The sequence below is a fragment of the Strix aluco genome, chromosome 1, assembly GCF_031877795.1.
Source record: "Strix aluco isolate bStrAlu1 chromosome 1, bStrAlu1.hap1, whole genome shotgun sequence".
In the NCBI taxonomy this organism is placed as follows: domain Eukaryota; kingdom Metazoa; phylum Chordata; class Aves; order Strigiformes; family Strigidae; genus Strix; species Strix aluco.
In genome coordinates, this window is record NC_133931.1 from 49,605,635 (window position 1) to 49,628,805 (window position 23,171).

The 23,171-nt window shown below is 43.5% G+C and overlaps 1 protein-coding gene and 1 long non-coding RNA gene across 3 annotated transcripts in view; one reads left to right on the forward strand and one right to left on the reverse strand.

The window, feature by feature from the left end:
• Positions 1 to 8,093: 8,093 nt before the first annotated feature.
• LOC141921519 (uncharacterized) lies at positions 8,094 to 13,214 on the reverse strand. The gene is made up of 3 exons (XR_012622710.1): positions 12,128 to 13,214; positions 9,221 to 9,377; positions 8,094 to 8,863 (listed from the first exon to the last, which is right to left on the reverse strand). It is a non-coding gene; the product is annotated as an uncharacterized LOC141921519 (long non-coding RNA).
• A 127-nt stretch (positions 13,215 to 13,341) lies between these two features.
• CDH2 (cadherin 2) overlaps positions 13,342 to 23,171 on the forward strand; it is a 119,905-nt gene continuing 110,075 nt past the window's right edge. For both annotated transcript variants that reach the window (XM_074820341.1, XM_074820333.1), the window contains exon 1: positions 13,342 to 14,006. Coding sequence is in view for 1 of the 2 variants with exons in the window: in XM_074820333.1 (XP_074676434.1) it covers positions 13,932 to 14,006 (75 nt within the window). In the remaining variant the exon portion in view is untranslated. The remainder of the gene's footprint in view (positions 14,007 to 23,171) is intronic.

A 23,171-nucleotide genomic window follows, 5' to 3' on the forward strand; every position in this document is an offset into this window, starting at 1 on the left:
TGACATGAACAAAATTAATGCTGTCCTTCAGTTGACACTGGCAGTGTGTTAATTTATGCTAAGATTGTGCAAAGAGTTCTTAACATGTATTGGCACCATACTCCATCACAGCTTCATATAGCTAGGATAATGTACGTTATTTTGTACTAAACACTGATATAATTCTGTTCGTTAGGATATTGCCTTGTAAAAATACTTTTTTTGGTGTAAAACCATGCTGACTCTGACTGCTTAAATGGTCCCACTAAGTTGCATTGGGGTTAATTTCAATCTTGATTCTGTAGTTCTGTGTGTTTATGGTGTTTTGTCCAGCTTTTAGACAAGAATGCACTAGGGGAGAGCCATGACAATCAATAAAACAGATTTTCTCAGTACTTTTTAAATACTTTTTGGTACAGGTTTGAATAAAGAATAATGAATAAGATGAACTGAAGAAATGCTTCACACACACTTTTCTGCACCTGTAATTGACCATACATAAGATGAACCAGTTTTAGCAAAACAATTTAGCAATATCAAAAATATCAATTTACAACACCAGTTTACAGTAGTCTCAGTGTTAATGCAATTTTTTAAAATGTGCTACTCTATAGTCTGAGAAGATGCCCTATGGTATGATGTTCCACCACAGACCTCTATCCTTCATGTTTGGGTTGCTGGGTTTTTTTTCACAGTGCAGGATAGTCCCTGAAGAGAGGAATTTCAAACTATGACTCAGACTAACACTCTCATCATTGCTTTTTGGATATCCATTACTTTTGCCATCTATGTTTTTGAACTGCTGTTGGGATGCTTGAAGAAACCTTGATTAATGCTGTGAATATAAATCTTAATTCAAATAGGCTGTGCCTACGCAACTAGAGTTTTATAGCAGGTGGACCACTGTGCAGTATTGTGTACCTTCAGATGTCATGGTCATATGGCTCATGGAGGAGGAGTAACAGGCTGAGAAGATAATTCTACAGAACATGGTGCAGCTTTTCCTAGTTGTCTTCTGCTACTGCGATAAGGTAACAGAAGGACCAGAGTAATGATGCTGCCAACAATGGCAACGGGATTTCAAGATGACAAAGGCTGCTTTCCTATGTATCTGCATGGGTGTTTCCACACCTCATTGTAATCAGAAAGCTCATTTACTTACTGCTTGCTTGTCTTTAGCTAACTATTTGAGCAGATCACAGTGGAGCAATCATAGGGAAGATCAGAAGTACTGGAAGGAGCAGTGCTCTTGTGTCCTATCAGTAACTCTGGCTGTTCAGAGAGACCTATGCATTGTGTTGTATGGTTGTATTCCTGATTCTGTTAGGACTCATAGAGGGGAGTACATGACTAACCTTCAGCAAGGTTTCAAGCCAAAATCTTCATCTACAGGACAAGATGTTTTTTCATGTTGCTGCGAGGCTTCATCAATTATTAAGGAAGGTTCACTAGTATTAATGTGGAAACATCAATGTTGCCAAGAACTAGGGTTAATTTCCAGCAGTGCCCAAAGGAAAATCTGCTCTCTGGATAATCTGGATATTAATGGTGTCAAGATTTCACACCTCAGTAGGGAATATCTGGTTTATTTTCAGTTCCCCAGCATATGGTGCTTTTTCTGGGTTCCTCAGGCAGAAGAAAGAATAGTTTGGCTTCATTTTGCTTAGTTTGAAAATGGAAAATGCTTTTGGACCACTTATGGTTAAATGCTGAATTTCTCCCAAGGATGTGTGGAAAGGACTGTTTTATTCTGCAGGGAGGAAAAAAGGAGCAAGTGATTGCTATGAGAAGGTCCTATAGCCATTGCTTGAAAGGGTGCTCCCCACAGTGATGGCAGCAGAGCTCAGGGCCATGCTCCTCAGTCTTTTGCTGCCAAGATGTCCATTGGCACCATTTTTCCTTTCATTGTCTTCATTTTGACCCCTTCCAGAGCCTTCTGCTCCAGTTTGGTCCCTTGGCTCTAGCATAAGAATCTATTTGCTTCTCAGTTGCCTCTTCACGGCTCTCTTAGAGCAAATACAATAATGCCCCAAATACAATAATGCCCCAAATAGATCTTTTTTTCTTTTTTTTTTTTCCTGTGGAGATCTGTCTGCTTCTCAATGGAGAAGAGCTACCCGCTTTACACAAGCTGCAGCATTACAGAAATATCCCAAGCACATGGTGACCCCTCTTCATAATATCAGTGCCAACAACATAAAATAATCCTTTTCCTCTTTCCCACCTCCCCCACAGGTTTTGGGGAGCTATTTCCATCCACTCTTCTACCTTGGGATTTCTTTTGACTTCCCTTGAGAGGCTGAGCTATATTTGAAATTGTTTTCTCCTACTTAAAGCTTCTGTGACAGTAACTGGGTGTTTGACCAGCAATGTTAGACTTCAGTGGGTAAGTAGAAAAAAGAAAACCAATCAGATGGTTGCTAATAGCATTCTGCATTCGTCAAAGCTATTCTTACTTTTGTGGATACTACCCAGAGGCAAGACTTTCCTGAGGTATAAAAGGATCTTACTCAAAACAGCCAATAGGCAAACTGGAAAGATGCACAAGGGTGTTCGTTATCGTGACCTTTTCCTCATCTTACTCCCAACCATAGACGCACTCCAGCTGCTGGAACGATCCAGGGAAATACTAATGATCTGAGCAGGCACAGGAGAGTTTTTCTTCCTTGAAGTCTGTGCACCTTAGCTTTCAGTTCTTTTTCATTACACCTACAAATAATTGCAAAATACACTGCAAAATTAATAGCATTCTGCAGTAACTGTTTAAGAGCAAGCGTTTGCAATGTCTTAAAAATCTCTACTCATGTTTGAATTGTCTCTGTAATGTGATTTTGGCCATTTATGTCATGAAATCTCAGTAGCGGGAAAAACTGAGTGCACTAATGAAATCATGAGCCAACATTCTTTCACTATCTTTCATGCTGGATCTGTCACTACAATAAGCATCCTTCGTCTTCAAAGCATCATGTTTGGTTGGGTTTTTTCCTCCAAAGTCCTGTTTTGTCAGCTTTTTGGAGGAAAAGTGGAGAACTCGCAAATACTTTAAATTCCCCAAGTCCACGTGTGAGCTGTAGCCACATCCCATCTCCATACTGAAGTGACACCTAAACCTATATAAATCCCATTTGCCTGTTCTCCACGGGACAAATGATGACCAGGAGACTGGGCCCCAGAAGCATGCAACTTTTAAAAGGTTCTCACATTAATTAAGTGAAGGAAATTGCTGTTCCATAAGCCCCATGTTAAGGAATACTTACCAGTTAGGAAGGAGACACATGTTGAAATTCTCTTATGAAGGATTCTTTGGCTTTATTGGAAGAAAACAAATTTAGAGATTATTTTTAGATGAGCACCTTATGTCACTTGCTTCAGCAGGCACGTTAAGATATTTGGGGGGAGATACTGTGAATGGATATTGTGCCTTTTACAGCCTTGTATTCATTCATATGTGTTCACTGGAGTTGAAAGGGAGAAGAGTATGAATGGCTGTTTACCTGCATCACAAAGTTGCCATCAAAGAATAATAGAGCAGTTAAAATCCCCAAAATGTTTAAAATCTTGAGGAACATGGGAGGGAGAAAGGCTCACCTCTGTATTTGTAAGCAATGGTCAGGAGTTTGCTTTTGGCCAGCACCCAGCAAAATACTGTCTTCAGCAGCAATAACTGCCAGATTTTTGTTTCCTTACTACTCCTCATGAAGAGCCAGTACTGTGATTTGAGGGGGCTGAGTCATGATAAGGATGCGTATGCAAAATGTGCAGAAGCCACTGAAAGAACGAACCCTTTCCAAAACTTAAATGTTGCTCAACAGAGTCATCCATTTCAGGCTGAAGTTTATGGAGCTGACACAGCACACTGACTCTAGGGAGGTAACAGCACCAGGAAGGAGCAGATGTGAGGCACAGCAACATACAGGGACAAAACTTCAAGCCAACACAAGTCCTGGTGTTTAGTGCAGACAATGGCACAGGTACAGCCATGGATAATATGAGTTGGGGGTTTCTGGATAACTAAACACCACATAATTCTTTGGTTTGATGCAGCCACAATCCAGCACCTCACAACTGTGGCATGTCCAATATCAGCAGTCCTCTTCTGGTCCTCTAATTCTTCAGTTTCTCTGTTGCCACTTCTTAACCATTGACACGAGGTCCAGATTCAGAGGGATTTTCTTCACTAGTTCTGAAAAATCTCATATGTGTTTACAATTTACTGACTCATCTCCAGGTGGGATTACACATGCTCCTCTTCAGAAGCCTAGGATATGTTCAAGCAGAATCAAACGGGACACGGCTGCTTTAATGGATATGGAAACTCGCTATTACTTAGCAGTGGAGTGGGGCACTCCTGGCTTCCCAAGGGCGTATATTTGTAGAGGCAATCTGGGCATGATGACTCCAAATCAGTGCGAGGAGAGAATACGGAGAGATGTAAAGTGATGAGCGTGGGATGGAAGTGGAAGACTGCCAGAAGTGGAGCTGCAAAGAATGTATTTACAAAAGCTTCAGCGCGAAGGAAAATGAGGGTTCTTCCTGTAAAAGTCAGATGCCTGGGAACAAATACTGAAGGGTGTGTTTCAGAGCAAGGATACTATTTTGGGAAACTGGTTCTGACTGGGGAGTCATCTAATAACCAAAGCAACGGTGTGACAAAAGGGTTAATGTGATCACTGTTATTTGTGAACATGGGAGCATTGAGTAGGAATCTGGTACAGGAATTACTTCTGTTTTTCACATGACTACAGCTGCTGGTGAAAAACAGTGTACGGTTCTAGCACCAATACTTCAAGCAGCATGTTAAAAATTAAGAGGGTCAGGGAAGAACTGGAATATGTGTTAAATGACTGGGAACTATGTGTTTTAATTACATACTCAAGGACTTTAATTTAGTTAATGAGGAAAAGCTTTAACTTATTAAAGGTAACTGGTCTGCAGTTCCAGTACAGGGAACGGACACATGAAAAAGCAACTCTTCAGCTTATTGCTGAAAGAAGTAACAAGAGTGAATGTCTGGAAATCAGACAAGTTAGATAAATGCAGCCTACTCATGACACAGACATTTTTAAAGAGGGAGGTAACCATCCACTGGAACAAGTTAGTACAGGTTACATTAGACTCTCCATCACCAGTAATTTTTAAATGAAAATTGGGGGTTTTTGGAAAAAAAAAAAAAAAGATATAGTTCAAGCAGCAACTACTTCAGCAATGTTTTATAACCAATATTACATCAAAGGTCAGCCTATAACTTTTGTTCATTTAATCTAGAATATATAACATTTCCAATCTAACAATTTTAAGGTGAATCACAAGCATGCATAAAGAATGCCTGACTACAAACCCTGTGGGGCATATAAGCATTTTCAATATTTATTTGTTTTTCTCCAAAAACTACTCTTGGCTGTGCAATAACTGTGGTGCAATGTAGATACCACCGCAGTAGCATCAGATCAGGTAGCAGCAGCACAAAGCTCAGCGCTGGATGTAAAATCCTTCTGCAAATCAAAGTGAATACTTGGGTGTTTAGCCCATGCTGAGCTCCCTGCTGTTGCCTGCAGCTCAGGAACTGTGAACAGACTAGGTTATAGCAGCAGCTGATATTGCACCCTCTCCAAAGTGGTTCAAAGAAAGGCCTAGGTGGAAAAAGTGTCTGTCCCTGACTTGTGAAGTAAGACTTTCCACAGAAGAACCGTATTCATTGGGAAAATTTAACTGTAACAAGACTTGTGGTGGATTCTGTCACTCTAAATCACAAGCTTCCATGTCTGCCTCAAAAACATGCCCTTGCTCTGCACAAGTTACTGGCCCTGTTAGGAAAATCACTAGGCAGTATTCTTAAGCCTGTGTTTTGATAAGGTCAAAATAAATTATGAAAATGGTCCCTTCTGACTTCAGAAAATATAAAATACAGTGGATGTGATCCATTAGCAGTGGAGAAAAAGCGATTCTATTTTAAAGCCAAAGAACTAAAGTCCTAGATTGATTTATGTATTCATTTATTTACTTTCAGAATCTGCACAGGTACTGAATTGTGCTCCTCTACACAGAAACAAATGTGGGGCTATGATTAAAAAAACCAAAAATCCTTAATTTCAACGCCTAAATACTTCTGTTAAGACTGGAAAAAAAAATGGACAAACTTTCAGAAATTATGAGCACTCAGCAACTCCCATTGATCCTAAGGTCAGAAGCAGCAGTGTGGGGTTTATAAAGAGGAATGATGTAGATTTAGGGCTTTGACAAAGAAGCCCTGGCTCATCTTGCCATGACAGTTGTTAACACCTTAATCCAAACAACCCTCCTGCCCCTTGGCCTCAGAGTCACCATGTTTTTTTTTTAAATCCACTGCCCAGTAGCTACCTGGGGGTACTGCTCAGCTGTTTAACTCACACTGTTGATGAGTTCAAACTAACGCACTGGGCTGCAGACTGGTGAAGTGGGGTACAAGCACGTGTTCCCTTCAGCTCTGGGAATGGAGACATCTTGGGGAGAGGCAAGGTAGGCAGCTGTTAAGAGCAAACCACAGTGCCACAGGAAAAAGCTTTTTTTTTGTTTGAAGAGCTTAGTTTCAGACACTGCTGTGCTGCAGAGATTGGACCTTCCACAGGATGTACCTGGCACTGTAAGGATAAAACCCCAAGTCTCCAGGCTGCTGGTGGTCTAATGTAACCAAGGGAGACTATTCTTCCCCTATGAATAAATGTTTAGAGATTTCCTAAAGTTCAGGTTAATGACACAGTCATGTAAATTAAGATAGCATTTGGGGATCTTTTAGCCTTGCATTACTGCAAAACAGAAGATCCCCAAAATGTCATTTTTGAGAAGAAAGCCATTTTGAAGTCCGACTAATGTAAAAATGACTAAAAAAACAGGAAGATTTTTTTTTAATCATCAGATCTCTCTGAAAGTATGTAAAATACTTGGCTACTTCACTGTGTGTCAAATTCTAACTTGGACTGAATTTCTGCAGACAAATTGTAAATGTTTTTAATAAGAGCACTACTATTATTAATCTACTTGTCAATAAAAACAATTTTTCAGATGCTTGAATCCACAATTTCCTAACTTTTAAAATGCTCTAAACTTCTTGAATCCTTGGAACAGACCAAGTAATATGTTTATTTTAACCTGCAATTTTTGGGAACACTGACTGTGATCTAAAATTCAGTTTTCGTAATTGCGTTTTCTCCCCTTGAAGTGGAAAAGGGTATCAATAACATATATTATCATGCCAGGCCATTTTACATTCTATCTTCATGTTTCCTACGGAAAACATAATTATCACTATTATAATCCACAACAAAGGAAAGTATCTATGAAGTGTAACTACTGCTTATATTGACAACAGTTTCTTGACTGGAGGAAGCCATATGCTTCTGTTGTGAGGAAATCTTAAAGCACTACAATTTTTTTCCTCAGTATTGCATCTGAGAGAAGTATTGTCTCAACCCTTCCCTTCAGTTCACCCTTTGATACATCAGTCAGACCCGGCTCCTCCTCCACGCTGTCGGGGCCTTTCAAGGGCAACAAACTCATGAAAACAGTCTGTACCATCACTACGGTGCTTAATGCTACAGAAAGCATTGGAAACTCCAGAGCAGCTCCTCCAGCCTCCAAATAGTGGACGTTGACTCATTCTATGAAGATGGCTTGTTTGCAGAATTTTTGCAACACAGCAGTTGTTGGAGGAGTAAGAGATATATTAGATGTAGGCAGATGCATCAGGGGATATAGCTGTGAAACACTTCTGAACTGTAACAACATAATTTTCAGATCTGTAACAATACCAGATTTTGGTCAACTTTTACAGCGATTGAAAAAGACACAACCTCAACGTAAGAATCATGCTCCTCCCAAAGTTAAACTCTATGCTCCAGAGCCTGGAGTGAAATCCTTCAGTGAGATGGCAGTAAGAATTTTATAACAAAAATAAAATTACATATTTTCCTTGATTTCATTCTTCAAAAAGGACAAAGGATTTTTCTGAAGTTTTCAAAAAGCATTTGGCTTGAAACAGACAACCAGCCCAGAGAATTCAATCTGCTAACTAAAAAAAATGAAATATTATAGTAAATAAAAATAAGATTCGGGCATAGAAAACATTAGGCAAATCTAACTATGGGTGTCAAAAATTCTGTTTAATAATGCAATCCACATGACAGCTCTTACAATTTCATTAAAGCAAATTATAACAATTTCATTAAATTATTAGCGATGCTGGTTTACCATAAACAATTAGGGTTCCAGTTTCTTAATTTTTATTACCTAAAAGTCAGGAGTAATAAGATTGGTCTTCTGGAAATTTCCAGTCTTTCTTTTTTGTAGGTGTTAAATACATGCATTTTCAGAGAAGCCAACAGGTTCATTCACACCAGTGAATTGTGGCCATGGCTAAGGAGGGAGTCTGGGATGCTGCAGACTGCACGAGTCAGAAAAAAGTGAGACTTCTGATCCCAAGACAATAAAACGATTACTTGATTTCATTGGAAAGCCAATCAAGAAAAAGGAAATACTTCAAGTAAGTGAATTATCAGCAAATTTAAAAAAATAAACATTTATTTATTGAAGGTAGCTTTTTAAGAGGCAAGTCCACCTCTTTCTACTGGCCTATTCGACATGAAGTAGTTCTATGAAATTGTAAAACTTTCTTTTGTGGTGATTAGAAATTATCATAAGCCCTTGTTACAAGTCATCCTCCTTTCAGCCCTTTATCACACCATATGATTAAGGCCTTGTTCTGGAAAAGAATTTTTTTGTTGTTGAAGATATCCGACTGAATAGAGATGCCATGCTGATCAGAAGATCTTCTTCTCTATCTTGATTTTCAATAGAAACTCTCCAGGCCAAACAGCTTGCACGCACTGGGCAATGATGCTGAATGAGATCTCTGGAAGAATGAATTATAAGCACTAAGCTTGACTATGTTGATTCCCAAATCATCGCACTGAGGGTATAGACAGAAAGCCAATTACACAATATGCAAATATGTTGTATCACATCTGGATTACATATGCTCAGCGTCTTTTCCTTAGAGAAATCCTTTGCAAAAGTTACTAGCAATTAACAGAAATATAACTATGGTGACAGATACGATTTAGCTATCAGAAAACAGAAAAAACCATCTTCTTCCACCAAATCATATATACATAGCAATAGAAACAGATTTATGTTGCCAAGGGTTGCTAAAGCAGAAACAGAGCTGCTGTATACAACATTCTTTCATCCTAACCGAGTTGATACTCACATTTGAGCAGAACAGCCCACTAACTGCTGCAGCTGTAGTTACCTTTCCATGTCTTGCACTGTCTTGATGTAAGAAACAGGCTGGAGAAATATGCAGGGCTATACATGTTAGGTCATGCTAGTGGCAGAAAAGCCCATGAGGACAACTTGCTTAAGTTCTGTAACAAATTACAAGATACGGTCAAGAAAATATTACTCACTGCTAACAGTGCCTTTTTTTTTTACCTCTTTCTGGGACTACTTCCTTAAATAAAAGGACAATTATAATTTATGGGGATCCTAGTTCATATAGGTGATTAACATGAAAAAGCATATTTAGAAAAACACTCAGACCAGAAAATTCAAAGGGTCATACTTATTTTACTGAAGTAAGAGAAAGACAGCAGCACTAACAACAACATTCTAATTATCCCAATTTTAAAAATGTTTAAGCTGTTCTGGCATCTGTACCACTCACTTTTTCTTTCCCACTTGACGTTATCTACATAAAACTGCATTCTCCCTGGCCATGCATAATTATCTACTTCCTAAAACAATCATTTTCATGTGTTGCCAACAACTAACAATGTTACAATTCAGAAAAATCTCCCCCCCTTAGGAATTTTACATGTGTGAAGTTGCTATATAGAATATACAAATTTGTTTTTCCCCATTGCCTGTCACAGACTACTCAGGATAAGCCTGGGGTCTCAAGGGGTCTACAGAGCCCAAATTAAAAAACACTGTCCTAAAAAGTCAGATTTTTTTTGTTAGTGCTTCTTCCTTTCCTGTTAAAAGAATATCCTGAGGAACCTGGGTTAGCTAATAGTGTGTGCAACCCCTCATGTCATAGTAATAAACTATCACTGTTTTTTCCACTATTGTGATAAAACTCAGTAATAAGCACTGAATGCCCTCAGACCCATTAATTAGGTGCAGTTTTTTATAACAAATAAAAATATTTCTTCATATGTGATGAAGAATACAAGGAAACTGGGTAAACTAATGTGTCCTTAGTACTTTCACTTGGTACATTTATCCTTCCATCTCGTAAATACTTAGGCATATGCCTGTGTGCAGTGTGACTCAATTTGCTGAGATCACATGTATGTTTGCCAGATCAAGGCCTAAACTGTCAGTAAAGTTCTTAATTTGCATAATTTGAATTGAGGAGAGGAGTAGTGGCAGTACCTGGCAGATTAAATGTAAGGATAGCCCCACGAGGGAAAAGGTCTTTTTTTCCAAAATATTTGAAGCCACGAGCAATCTAGTATGTCTCAAATTGAAAACATTCATTTTTTACAGAATTTTTATGAACCCTAGGAATGAAAATTAATTTGGACAAGTTGAAAGAGAGACTCAACTCCATGACTAACATGGGAATTACCCTAATCCTCTCTTCAACTTAATCATGGAATTTTAACAAGGTTTTTCTGGAAGCCCTTGAGATCTCCTAGGTTGAACATTAACTTATGTCCATTATTTTTATGCTACTTAAAACACACTCATAAATGCAATCTGTGGCTGAGTTATGAGATAAACCATTTGAGTTCTAAATCACTTGTTTGAATCTTGGCCAGAAATTGCCACTGTTTGCTGGCTTTTGCATGATATACGTTAAAAGGGTTGATGATCTCAATCTAGTAGCAGTTCTGACTCCGAATCTCCAGCTATGCCTACTTAATGCTAGATTATTTCCGGGGGGGGACAACAAAAAAACCCCAAAAAAACCCTGTTCTCTTGGGCTTATGCTACAAATAAATAGCATAAGCCTCGAGGAATCACCCATGTCTGGAAGCAATGCACAAGTTTCTCCTCTGCTCTGCTCTCACAAACACATGCCTCTCACCCATAAAGGGATGCAGTGTGGAGTTCATACCTCAAAAGGTATAACCCACCTCTGCTCTGTTAGTTTCTCTTTGTCACAGTACCCAGAACAGTACCCAGGAATCTCTTATGAGCCGGAGGAAACTTTTGGTTACAACTGTGTAAATGAGGGCTGCCAACTGCATAATAGAAACTCGTTCAAGGCTAAAAGATACACTAAAATGATGTTGGTGAGAGCAATTTTTCTGTCAGTGTTACTATTTCTGCTAAGTAAATTTAAAGGCAGCAGCAGAACTGTATGAAGCATTAGCCAGAGCTTAGATGTGGTAACCTTCCAAATATGCTGCAGAGCCTTTCATTTTTTCAGGCTTTTAGGGATGGATGGGTTGACGGCTATGAGGGGCCAGGCTCATTTAGATGATAGGTAATTACTCTTGTCGGACAGTTGGTTTATGGAGGTGTTTATGCTGTGTGCTTTGCATTTTGTAGAACACTTGTGAGAGTGAATAAATGCTCAAATACAGTCATTAGTAAATGTTAATATTATCCCTACCTACCAGAAAATACAAACAGGAATCTGCTACTCAGGGAAAGTCACCATTTCATAAGCAAATCCAAGCTAAACAGACTAAACAGACACTCTGTCAGGTGCAAACCCGGGAAACTCGTCCTGGTAACAGGCTATAAACATCAGCTTTGCCCCTCTTGCTTACTTTCTTTCAGTCCTAGGATAAATTCTAATCCAGAAACTCATTACCAAACATCGGTTCCCTCTGTTGTCCTTCACAATTGTTGGCTTCCGTATAATTTCATGGGCTACAACTTTAAAAAGGCCACGCGGGGGGGGGCTGTTTTTTCTAGTTGCTGCTGCCTCTCCTCGGCTGAGTCTCATTTGGCTTGTAAGACTCGCAGGTGGCTCCGGCGTTCCCCGCTGCCCGGCCCGGCCCGGCGGAGGCGACGGGCGGGCGCGCATCTCCCCGCCGCTTCTGGCCTTTTCTCCCTCTTCCCCTGACTTGGGTAAACAGCTGCATCGCAGCTCGAAGTGACCGGTATTTGCAATTTCGAAGCTAATGAAAGCAGCAGCGTACGAGCATGTACTCACCCTGCCTTTGCCCGAGAAAATATAAAAGCAAATCCGCTGTTTCCCTTCAAAACATGAGCATGGTGTTCTGCGTTATCTTCTAAAGCGCGGGGGGGGAGGAGGCAGAAACTGGGAGTATTTTTCTTGCAAGTTCAAGTGTAAAACAAGATGCTTTAAAACAAATAATGCACCATTTTGAATCACTGCTTCGTGAGCTTGTCTAGGGGCCAATGCCTACAAATCCTCCCCTTATTATGTCCCAGGATGGGAGCTCTGATGCATGGACACAAAACAACTTTGCTCAGTGACCTGTGGGCGAGAGAAAATCCTTGCCAGCTCTGCAAATGACCCAGCACTGATACTTGCTTCTCGTAACTGTTCACTCAGCAACACTCCCCAGTTCCGTTATGCACGCTGACATTTTTGGACCCGCGGACTGCAGCCCCGGCCAAGCTTTTGAAACATTTGCTGATAAAATTCAGCAGGTAGTTCGGAAACAAAAAAAAAAAAAAAAAAAAAAAAACAAAAACAACCAAAAGACCCAAAACCAACAAAACCCGGTAAGAACCGAATGGAAAAAGGAAAATAAAAGCCAACCGGCTAAACAGTTGAGAGAAACTTGCCGAGCCGCCAAGCAGCCGGGTGCCGGGCAGGGGCGTCCCGGCGCCCCCGGGCTGGGCACCACCGGCGCCCTCGCAGTTTCTCGCCGCATTGACCGTCCCCTACCGACGACGGCGGGGACGGGTCCTTCCTTCCCCAGCAAGTTCTCCCCTCGCCCCCCAAACAACTGCAGCACACCAAGTTGGTGGGTTGGAATTTATTACACACACACACACACACCCCCGCCCTTAGCTGTTGGCGTCGCAGGGTGAATCGGCGTTGGCTGCCCCCGCGCCGGCTCTCCGGGGGCCGAGGAGGGGCAGCGCTATTTGCAGGCAGCAGCGGTCCCCGGTGCTCGCTGTGCCGTGCCGAGCCGAGCCGTGCCGTTCCCATTGGCCGTGCGGCCGACAGGGAGCGACGGGAGGCGGAGGGGGAGCTGCCAGCAGCAGGCAGGCAGGCAGGCAGGCAGGCAGGCAGGCACCGGGCGAGCGCATACACACACACACACACACACACACACACACACAGGCACGGCAGGCAGAGGCTGCTGGGGTATTGTTATCGTTGTGCTTCAGCGGAGGGTTTTGCCTGCAGGGGGAGGGGTGGAGGGAGGAGAAGAAAGAGGGAGAGAGAAAGTGCGGGGCGAGCATGCAGCAGGGCTGGGGCCGGAGCAGCGGCGGTGCTGGCGCGCCCGGGCTGAGGCGCTGAGAGGAGCCGCCTGCCCGAGCTCGCTGGGGGGCACCGGCGGGAGGAGCGAGGCGGGCACGATCCCGGCGTGGGGAAGGCAGTCAGCCGCGGGGAGCCGCCGCCGCGCCGGCCTCGCAGCAGCAGCGACTACTTCTTTCTTATCTCCCAGCCTTTTGTTCGCCCATCCTCCTCCTCCTCCTCCTCTTCCCTGCCCACCCTCTGCACCGCGGAGGGGGCTCGGCAGAGAGAAAAGCAGCCTGACCCAGAGCTGAGTTTCACCCATCCTCCGCCCCTCTCTCTCTCTCTCTCTCTGTGTCTCTCTCTTCCCCCGCTGCATCGCTGCCCATGAGCTAGAGCGGCAGCCGGCAGCCCAGCGCCGCGCAGCCGGCTCCGGCAGGCGGGAGCAGACGCCGTCCGCAGCCCCCGGGCAGCTGCCGCTGCCCGACCCTCCCCGCCGCTCCCCTCGCCCCGCTCCGCGGGCCCCAGCTGCGCTCCGGGACTGCTGGGGGCCGCCCTGCCGCCGCCCCTCCTCGCCTCCATGTGCCGGGTAGCGGGAGCGCCGCCGCGGATCCTGCCGCCGCTGGCGCTGATGCTGCTGGCGGCCCTGCAGCAGGTAAGCGCCGCCGCCGGGGCGCGGGGCCGGGCTGCGTCTCTTTGTTCCCCTGCGGGCGGCGGTCCCCGGGAAAGGCGGGAGACCCCCGGAGCGGGGGGGGGGGGGGGGGGGGAGCGGGAGAGGCCCCGCCGCCGAGGTGGGGGTCTCGGGGAGGAGGTAGGGGAAGGCGGCAGCCGCGGCCGGGGTGCCCTGGGCTGGCTGCTGGGGGCCGCTCGCACGGAGCCACCTGCTCTGGGGCAGCCCCGCCGCCGGGCGCCGCGCTCCGGGCGAGGGGAGCTTGTGCCCGGGGCCGGCTGAGAGAGGGAGGGGGGTCCCCGGGGCGTGAGGGGTTGCGGCGCCGCCGCTGAAGGGACGCGGATTCCCACCCCTCGCTCCGGGGAGAGCAGGTGCCGGAGGGGGGAGGGGGGGTGTCCGGTATCCCCTCGGCCGGCAGCAGAACGGGACCTCGGCCCCGCGGCGAGCGTGGGGGGAACAAAGTCGCGGAGTGTGGAGGGACGGAGCGGACATGGCACCCCCCCGCGAGGGGAATGGGGGGTGCTGGGTGTCACAGAGGTGCCGGGCAGGGGCAGCGCCCGCGCCCCTCCTCAGGCGTCTGGGGCCGGTGGGCAGCTGCCCCTGCGGGCAGTGCCTCGGTCGCCCCCGGCTCCCGTGCCCGCTAATCCCTTCCCGGGAAGAATTTAATCAGCCTCCGCCTGGGCGCCGGGCTTCCCCACCCCCCGCCGTTAACGGGAATTTCCACTGGGACGGGCTCGGGCTCCGAAGTGTTTAATTTATTATTATGAAAGTCCTGCTGCTGCATTCCCCCAGCGGCCTCGTCGGGGGAGCTCCCCGCTTGCCCGAGCGTGGGGCAGCACCGGGCACCGCCGGCCGGGGTGCCCCGGGGGGGTCGGGGTCTCGCCGTGGAGAAAGTCGGGGTCCGCGGGCCGGCGCCCCTGCGAGGGGGGGGGGTCTGGGGCGAGACGGGACCGACGGGACGCTGCGGGGGGGAGTACGGGGACGACAAAATGGATCCCGCTTGGGGCAGCGAGGGCAGTGCCCGCGGGGAGGTGGTTGGGCTGGGCTCCCCCCCACACCCCCCCGGCGGCGGGGCTGGGACCGGTCTCCGGCGGCGCGGGGTGTCCGGAGCGGGCGCGGAGCCGGGGGGGACCCCGAGCGGTGTCCGGGGGTAGGTGAGGGGGGCGGCGGTGGGTTCCCCCGTCGCTTTGTGCTCGCCGAGCCCGTATCCGGCGCGGCGCGGGGGGTGGAGAGGGCGGTAAGTCTGAGGGCCAGATGGCGCAGATCATCGCCTCGTAATAGCATTTACGGTTGGGGCATTTCTGGCGGGCCGGGGAGCGGGTTGAGGCGAGGCCGGCGGCGGGGCCGGGGCGCCCTCCCGCCGCGCCCGCAGCGGCTGGCGCAGGGCAGGGGGAGGCGGCGGCCACTGTCCATGGTGCAGCGCAGCCGCCCGCCCCGCCGCCGCAGCGGGGGCAGGAGCCGCCCGGCCTCCCGCCCCCTCTCCCCCCGCCGCCTGACACCCCCGTCCCCTCACGCGGCGCCCGGGCGTTCGAGCCTTTCCCCGCGATTTCTGAGCCGCCCTCGGGGCGCGGTGACTTGCCACCGGGCGAGCGAGGTGCTGAAACGCTGCTCCAGGCAGCCGGGGATTTTCCCTTGAGAGGGCACGGGGCGGGCCGCCGCGGGCCGGCAGGGTCCGGCGGGGCATGGGCGCCTTCCACGTGAGCGCAGCCACCCTGCGCGGAAACTTGTGCTATGCCACTTACGGGCTGGTGTTGTGTTGGGGGGGTTTTGTTTGTTTGTTGGCTTGTTTTGTACTGGTTGATTTTTGATTGGGCTGGGTTTTTGCCTTTTTCCTCCTCTAAATGCTAGTATCTCAGCAAATCTGTACGTGCAGGTTTTTTTTTTTTTGCAAGTCCTTATGTGCTGTTTATTGTGTGTGCTTTCAGTTCTGTTTAGTCTTCCTATCTCAATAAATCTTTAAAGCACGAATTCTGCAGTAAGCTTTTACTCCATCTTTTTTTCAACCCGGGGCAGGTTTGAAATTAAAGCACAAGCTATGAATTAAGGACAGGAACTAACCGTATTGCTTTTAGGTATCACTCAGTGTCACTGGCACGTTACGGTTGGGGAATCCAATTTCCCCCTTGTTTGGGTATCCATTAAATCAGGTTAGGGTTGATTTTTAATAGTGTGTAACAAAATTCGAACTTGCGTATGAAATCAGATTTATAGACCTGTGTCAGTACAACACTTTCATTTAAGAAGCTTTTTTTTTTTTCCGACTTCTTTCATGCATATTGCAAAGAACCCTCACAAGCTAGATGCAGTGCTAACTTTTTTTTTTTTCCCTGTCATCATACCCCTACTACTTTTGGTTTGTAGGTTATCTGTATCGGGTTCTTTTGAAACATTGAACCTTTCTACTTAGTTGTTCTTCTCTGCAACACAAGAGCTATCTACTTTTATTTTCTAGAGATATTGATGACTTTGTTATTCATTGGTGGATGTAGAAAAGCTGTCGTTATGGAATTACTTGGAAAGATCATAACTGGAAGCAGGTTTTAAGGCAGATCTGCAGGTGCTGTTTATGTTCAGGAAATAGGGCTTTAGATTTTTGGCAATATGTAACATGTATGGGATGTAAGGGAATGAAAACTGCACTTTATTTTTCTGGTTAACAGATCAGTATGCATCTGAAAGTAGTATGTGAAAAAACCTGACAGAAGAGAGGATCAAAGGAGTGAGGCTTGCTTTTCTGGCCAAAACAACAGTTCCAGTTTTTAGAACTGAGATAACAACAGATTTGAAGAAGCAGTGGGAAAGCTAGCATGAATTTACAGGAATGAAACGACTGCTAGTTAGAAATGAACTGGAAAGGGGAGTAGAAATTAAGTGCTCAAAAAGGGAATATTTTTTTTTTAATGTATAAGGTGATTGGATCACTCTGTGGACGTCCGATTCAGAAACAAGTAAACAATAAAGCAGTTCTGGAGCCTTTCGTGCCTAGGTGACTGGTTTCAATTTGAATTACGATGACAGAGGGTGTAAGTTATTATCCTCTGCAGGCTGTTTTGGTCTTATTCCAGGTCTTAGCGAATGTATCCAGGTGATAAAGCTACTACCCTAAATGACACTCCTGTTAAGCTGCCTCCACTGAGAATCCGGCAGTGGCATTTCTTGCCAGCTGCACCCCTCACGTAATCACCCCCAGCAGCAGTCGCTGGCAGAACTGGGGTGAGGCATATTAATGCAGTTTTGTGCAGAAGTGGCAGTGAGATCTCCTATTGTGGGTGCATCTTCTGTCTCTCAGAACACACCTGTGTCTTAGATCATTATTATTTTTAAATCAGTCTATTTTAAGTAATGTAGTAAATATGTGATTGTATAAGCACAAAAATGAGTTTCAGGACATCTCTCTAACAAATCAGACTCCAACATCGTTAACTCTTTTCAAAGTGAATTGAATGCATTTTATAATGCTTTTCATAAGCCCCGGAACAGGATAGTTATGTGAGTGGCTCAGCCTTTTTGGATGTAGATCTTTCTGTTCTGGTTTTGCTTTGTCTTCAAAGAATCTATCTGAAAAGTTAAATGTGCCAGGATATTGCAGTAAAGAGCTCTCTAATCCTTGCCTGTCTGGTCTAGGTGATAGTGATACCGCTGACACATCCTCAGAATTCAGATAATTTCAGAACTGAAAAAAAAAAAAATAAATTACCTCTTTGGATATTAAACTGGTTATATTATTTTAAAATTTATTATGTGAAAAGACTTTTTTTTTTCAAACTGCTTTTTACATCTGTTACAGGACAGATAAGGTCACTTAAGTCGACAGCGAATTTTTGGAATGGAAATCATTGGCTGACAAAACAGGAGATAATTTTGTGTATTAAGCAAGTTCTGATTATCTGAGTAGATATTGTAGCAAGCTCAGAAATATACTGCTGATATAACAGAAGGTATAAATTCTCTTGTATTGTCAATTTATTTCTTTTTAAGGAATGGTATGTGTTTTCTAGAAAGTCTACTGCTTCATGGGTAGTACTGCTACCTAGGCATGCAACTTAATATGCTAGAAAGATGAATTCATAGGTTTTTATGATATCTGTTCATAAAGTATTGCCTGAAATGATCATATTTTGGAACTACATCTAGTTGAGAAAGTGTAATTCAAAAACTTCCCATCTATTGTTTTTCGTTATGCTCCCAGAAATTGGAGGAACTCCCAGAAACATCACTGAAGAGCCCTGTTGTGTCCCATCTTAATTAGTTTCAATGACGCTTTTACGTCAATAATTTCATTTATTAGGTTTTTTAATAACACTGTAAGACATAAGACAATTTAGTTGTGACAGAAGTGCATGTGTATATTTAAAAATAGCTTGAGGAAGTTGTGAGTAAAGTTATTTTTACTCAATACAGACAGTCTTGCGTAAGGGACTTGTCATGTGGTAAGGAGCAGGAATTGTTGAATGGCTTTTCTTGCCTGAGTAAGAGGATCATTTAGCAGTTAATCTCTTTCTGTCTCTCACTGGTTTTGTAAATGCTTTTTTAGGTTAAAAAAAAGAAAAAGTTTAGAAAACTTGCAATAGTTTCAGTAGTTCACCAGCACTCCCATTAGGATGAGAATTTAATTTATTTTAAACAATGTACACATACAAAACATGGGTCTATGCCCCAAAGGCTGTGCAACCTCTAATGTTCCCTGGCATTTTCATTTTAAATTGCTTTTTGTTACAAAACATAGGAGGAATCTGTAGTGTCCTTACAGAACAGCCTGTGTGCTTCCACTAACCCAGTGGCACTAGTTGTGCATGGGAATGCAATGAGACGTATCAGGGGTGGAGAGTGATGGAAGCAGAAGGAATACTTAACATCTTTTGCAATAGCAATGGTAATTATGATAGCACTTCTCACCCAGCACTGGACCGAGACTCACTGGTTGGCTGAGTTAATACTGGCATATGTAGAAGTGAGTCTTGAGAGGGGAAAAAAAGGTGTTGTACATTGTTGCAGGCTGAGTTTAGGGATGATTTGTATTTTGCTAAAGCGCTTTTGTAGTTTGTGAGTTATCTGAGAGGGACCTTTTTCACCTGGGTGTTGGGCCGTGCTGCTGTTCACCTTGAGAGGTATATAACCAAGTCTGCATGATTCATCATTTGATTTGATCCTGCTGTTCTCACTGAAAGATTGTGGGAGCTCTGTCTGAATAAAGTGGGGAAATTAGGCTTTCTATTTTTAAATGGCTTATGAAAACAGATACGGGATCAGCAGCTTCCAAGATGGAAGGTGTATCGCTGCCAAATCTTTTCAGCGTTTCACTTAAATTATTTGGTTTTAGTCAGTATTCGTGTATTTAATTAAATATCATGTTTCCAAAAGGCGCGTTTATCCTCTCCTCTAGGCACTCCTTGACATATTTAAAAAAAATATTTTTACCAACAGACTCCTCTGGGGACTCCTCCATTCCTTATAATTAGCATATAATTATCACCCAGCAGCTGAAGACATAGTTAAAATTTTGTGATCCCCCAAAAGAGTTCTTACAGATAGGCCTTGCAAGGCCTCCCCCGAAGGTGGGGAAAACGCAGCATCCTCTTGTACGCATTAGCAGCACTTTTCATGGGCAGAGATGTTCAATGTGAGCAATACAATGGCTGTTACCAAATCGGACAGAGGTCGTTTCCTCTCTTAGAGAAATGAGAATGTATAGTCAAACACAGGGCTGATTTGGGGGTTTTTTATATTAAAAAATATGATGTAGACTTACAGAAATTCCATTTAGTTTTGTTATTGCAGTTGAAATTTTAAGACATCGTTCTCTGATAGAAGCTGTGGCTCATCTGGAGAACCACATGGCTTGGAAGACGCAGCACTCCATGTTCTACTAGTTTGGGGAAGGGGAAAGACCAAACCGGGTTAGCTTTGTGCTGTGTGGAGTATACCAAATAAATGTCTTGATGTTTAATACAAAGCAAATTAATGTTGTCTCTCTGTTGGGGTTAACAAAATAGGCTACAAACACGGTTTGTGCAATTCTCTTATTTGTAAAGCTACGGTAACCTGTAGTAACCAGTGGTGGCAACTCATTTTAAACCAGATGGTAGCATAAAAGTTGCAGATACTGTTATTTTGGGAAGGTGTGTGAGAGCTTAGTTTAAGAAGCTGGATTTTCTGATCTAAAATCTCCTGGTTCATGGAGTACTACTTAGAAGTGAAGGTGCTGTAACGAAAGCACTTTCTGGTGTAACTGTAACTCTGGGAGGACATAGCCTGGCACCCACTTTGGAAGCTTTTGGCTTCCAGAACAATTTGAATGAAAGAAACTTTTCTTTTTCTCCAGTTGCAATCTACAGTTGAAAGCAAATTGTACTTGACTACATTTGCTGAAGTACTGAGTACCGTGAGGGTATAAACTGCTGCACCTCTTCTTTGCAGCAAGTTGGAGATTAAGCAGGAGTTGCTGAATGTTTTCAAGTTTAACATCTAAAGCGTTTCAGAGACTTCTGTCATCCTGCAGAGTATCTTTTATATGCCTTATGGTAGTGAGTAGAAGCTCGTCGTAAAATAAGACCCACCTTGTGTAGCATATCCCACTGTGTCAGATGATGTATGTACACAAAACTACAAATGGTTAGAACGATCCCTGGAGTTACCCAAGTTGTGAATGAGTGTTGGGTATCATCTTGGCTTTTAAATTAATGAAGAAACACACAGTCTTTAAACACAGTCACAAATGTTTCTGTGATCTGTGCTTAAGTTGAATATTACTGTCGTATTTGCAAATCAATGTTGGTTATTAAGGAGGGAGGGCTCAAATACCCTGTTCCTGCTCTGTCATACATATGACTATGTCAGATGTTTTGAGCTTCGCACAATAATGCCCTGTGAATTGGCTGGGCTTGGCAACTAGCAGCTGTACTATGTCCAATTATAACTGTATAGTATATTTTCTCTGATGCATACCCCTCCATTTCTCATTTTACTACCTAGGCTTATTTTCATATAGAAGTAAGCTACATTGAGTATAAAGGAAAGCACTCTTTCAAAAACAACTTCCCTTGCGCTTTGGTACAATCAATATTAAGAAATCTAATGTTGTAGTACATGCAGATGCAAACAGTGGAAAAGCAGAGACTTTGATATTTCAGATTAAAAGCTACTAGTGAACTCCAGTGGTGTATGGCATATGCAGAGAGAAGATCAACCCTGTTTGAAGGCTGTGTTTAAGAGCTGAATTCTGCAAATTTAGGATGCGTGTTGTGATACAAAATTGCTTCCACAGTCGTGTGGCGAGCTTGTATTTTTAAATAGATGTTTCTCTACAGAATTGCATTCGAAATATGGTTAATTTTTAGAAAGTATGGGAATTGGAAAGAGGTATTAGTCCAGAACTGTCAACACTAGTGAAGCAATCCTGTCTGGCTTTATTCTGGTTTTAATTTGCAATCTTTTCACAAGTGTGAGGCCTACATTGTTGGAATACTCCTACTGGTGGTGTTTAGAAAAAGACATAAACATGAATCCTTTAGAATTATGAAGTTGAAATAGTCAACAGGTGGTTGTTTTCTTTTAATTGAGCTGGAATACAGCCTTGACATTAAACCACAGTTTTCTAGACACTCAGATATCTAGGTATGAAACTAAAGTAACTGAGGAGCAGGGTATGAAAACTGCAGGCTTAACTGCCATAAGTATATCAAAATGGCCAATTCTTTTAATTGATTGAATAATAACACTGACAGAGGACTTCTAATTTACATCATGTTGCTTCATAATTGCAGTTTACCTATTGCATTTAATCTGAGATCTACAGTACTGAGTTTTATATGCATGATCTGACACCATGTTTGACTTGGTGTTAGCTCTCCAGCATCTGGAGATAGTAATGCTTGTTACTAATTTTGTGGTTAAAAATGATTAATAAGCCATAAAGGATGAGGAAAGCAGAATAGGTTTTCAGTAGTAACCCTATTTTGCTTTAGCAAAGTCTGTTAGTACTTGAGAATTTTCCAAGTGCTGAGCTTGTTCAAAGCTTTGTAACTCCATTAAGTAGGCTTTATATGGGTACAAGCTAAGGTAATTGCTTTCCATCTTAAAAGAGTTTCTTAAGTAGTGTCCTTCTGTAGATGAATGTACAAGTAATGTTATCTTATGTTTGAAATAGTCTTGGGAATTGTACTAATCACACAGAATCCTGTAAATTACAATAACGTGCCCCATAATCTTCACTAGCTTTCCCCTTTTGCCCCAGATAAGGGGATAAAAATATTTTGGCATCCTCTTTTGCTTAGAGTTAAAATGGTTTAAGTCTTGCAGTACTCTTAGGCTGAACTTGTTATGACCCAGTGTATCTGAAGCTACAACTTTTACTTAATTCAAAACGCTTAATGTAGGGCGATTAAGAATTGCTGAAAATTTGAATTCTTCCTTCCCTTGTGTTTTTATGCTCAAACAATCTTTACAAAGGGCTGTTTTTGGAGAGCAGAGTACAGTCTTTTGTTTCCGGATAAAATTGATGGCTACAAATGAAAGAATAAAGAAGGCTCTCTATTCATGTCCCCCTGCCTTTGTTTCAGTGGGCATTGTTTCAGTTTATAAGAGCTGTTTAGTACATATAGATTGCTGGAAAAGCTGAAAGATTCCCAGGCACATCAGTGTAGACTGGTTCAAAATCCAGCTATCTCCTCAGCTGCCCAACCAGGACCTTTTTGTTTCAAGGATACCATGAAAAGCTATTTTTTTTTTTTTTTTTTCCCCCTCGATCACATTTACTTTGAGGTCACCTTTTGTACAGGAGTTGTTTAAACAAGTCTTACTATTTTTCTTTCAAATTATGGAAACATTATCGCACCTGTGATTTGAGCTCTAAAACTGAGGAAACTGGCAGTTGGGATGTAATTATTTTTGATTTACCATCTTTTTATCTAAAAAACTCCTCGTGTAAATGGAGTGCTGAAGCTTAGCTACAGATCCAAGTTCCAGTTTTGCAGGTAACGTGGTCCCCTGGCAGCTTAAGATGTTGCTTTGTGTTTGCTTTCTCTTCAGAGTTCTCATACAAACATTTTAAAGTGTGTAAGTAATTGTAGATGAGATACCTGTGTAGTACTTAAGTCACAGTTAAACCCACACCGCAGTTTAACTGGACACTTGATAATTATGAGCTGTCTT